Genomic DNA, 1,661 nt, shown 5'->3' with positions numbered 1-1,661 from the left:
GTACATTAGACATCACGAAAGTAAACAGAAAAACAATAATTTAAGGAAACATTTATTTCATTACTACGAAGCAGAAATACATTAGACATGGAAGCAGAAAACACAGAATTTAAAAGATATTTTCAGGAAACAGATACATAATAAATGCGATAACATTTTCAGAAATACTGAGCGAGCAGCTTGTTCTTCACAACTTCCTCAGCCTCGCTTAGTGGTCCTGTCTTGGCTAGGAGTGTGTCTAGAATGACAAGCTTTGACAATCTCTCCTTCATCATGAGATCCTCCTTCTTCAACTCCATGACGGTCGTTTAATCAGCAATAGATTTTATTCCTTGAGTATTATTCTTTCTAGCTTTAGCTGCCTTGCTACCCTCTGGACGCACCTCTTGATCACCAACAGTAGTGCTTGATGTTTGCGAACAAAACTCTCCAGCGTTTCGCTTTGAACTCCCAGTAGGTTTAGGAGTGTTAAGGCTGAGCCAGTTCTGCTCAAACCTTAACACACACCACGCATGCTCCAGATTGAATTTCCTCTTGTGATCAGCGAAGTAAATATCATGAGCCACCTTGAGGACATCAGTGTCGCTCTGACCAGAACTGATATGTCTCTCTGCTGCCGCGTATGCACCACATAATTTGTTGGTGTAGTCATTAATCTTTTGACACCTCTGCTTAAGATGGAGCCACTCTCTAGGTTCACCACTCTCTTTAGCATGTGGGGTTGATGCATAATACTCAGCAACACGTTTCCAGAACGTCCCAGATTTTTGTTCATTTCCAACAACAGCATCCTTAGATGTGTTGAGCCACACACTTATTACGACCTCGTCATCAGCTGGAGTCCGTTGCCTTCTCTCCCTAGAGGCAACTGGTGGGTCTTCACGTGAAGCTGGAGCGTCGGGTTGTTGTGAACTAAAAGGAGGTATCTTGGATCCTCCTCCAAAGTTTTGACTCGAAGGATAACTTCCATACTGGAAGTTTTGACTGTGGAGAAGATAGCTATAGCTACGGGAGTCACTATATGGATTCAATGGATTCGTTGAATCCATAGCGAGCAGAATGAGAGGATTATAAAAGAAAGAAAGAGAAACCGGAGAGAAACAAGAGAGAAACAAGAGATAAACAAGAGAGAAAGAGATTACCACAACAAGAATTAAAGCTTGTTGCGGATTATATAAAGAAATAAGAGAGAAAGATATCATAAAGACAAGGATAACAACCATCAAAGAGCTTTAAATAAAGACCTAACCATCAACTACTAGGGTCTAATCAATAGTTATTACAAGCATAACAACCATCAAAGCAATCAAGTAACTAAATATGATTTTCATTTGGTTAGAAACAAAATACACTCCACTTACAAAGAGCCAAACAATAAACTTATACTCGTTATAGACGGCTTATTAGTTCGAAACTAATAACTACAAAACCAAACTAACTACAACACTCACTACAACGTCTTCCTTAAATGTCCACACCTACTTAGTTAAATTTCTTCTTTGTTTTCATTGTCGAATTCACTAATCAATCAAGTATACATTCAAATTGTCAAACAAACACAAATCCATCGAGTATAAAATCCAAAATTTAATCTAAAATACACAAATCAATCGACTATACAATCAAACACAGATCAGTTCACAATCAAATTCCTCGCCAAC

The 1,661-nt window shown here is 38.5% G+C and overlaps 1 protein-coding gene across 1 annotated transcript; it reads right to left on the bottom strand.

Moving 5' to 3' along the window:
• Positions 1–308: 308 nt before the first annotated feature.
• LOC103833259 (glutathione S-transferase T2-like) lies at positions 309–1,049 on the bottom strand. The gene has a single exon (XM_009109352.2). It carries the CDS (start codon positions 1,047–1,049, stop codon positions 309–311), a length of 741 nt encoding a protein of 246 aa, XP_009107600.1.
• Positions 1,050–1,661: the final 612 nt, after the last annotated feature.

The sequence above is a fragment of the Brassica rapa genome, chromosome A08 (genome assembly GCF_000309985.2).
Source record: "Brassica rapa cultivar Chiifu-401-42 chromosome A08, CAAS_Brap_v3.01, whole genome shotgun sequence".
Taxonomy (NCBI): domain Eukaryota; kingdom Viridiplantae; phylum Streptophyta; class Magnoliopsida; order Brassicales; family Brassicaceae; genus Brassica; species Brassica rapa.
This window is presented reverse-complemented; position numbering and strand designations above follow the sequence as displayed.

Excerpts from the sequence above, each read along its gene's own strand:
- LOC103833259 (XM_009109352.2), bottom strand. The coding sequence starts at position 1,049 with ATGGATTCAACGAATCCATTGAATCCATATAGTGACTCCCGTAGCTAT.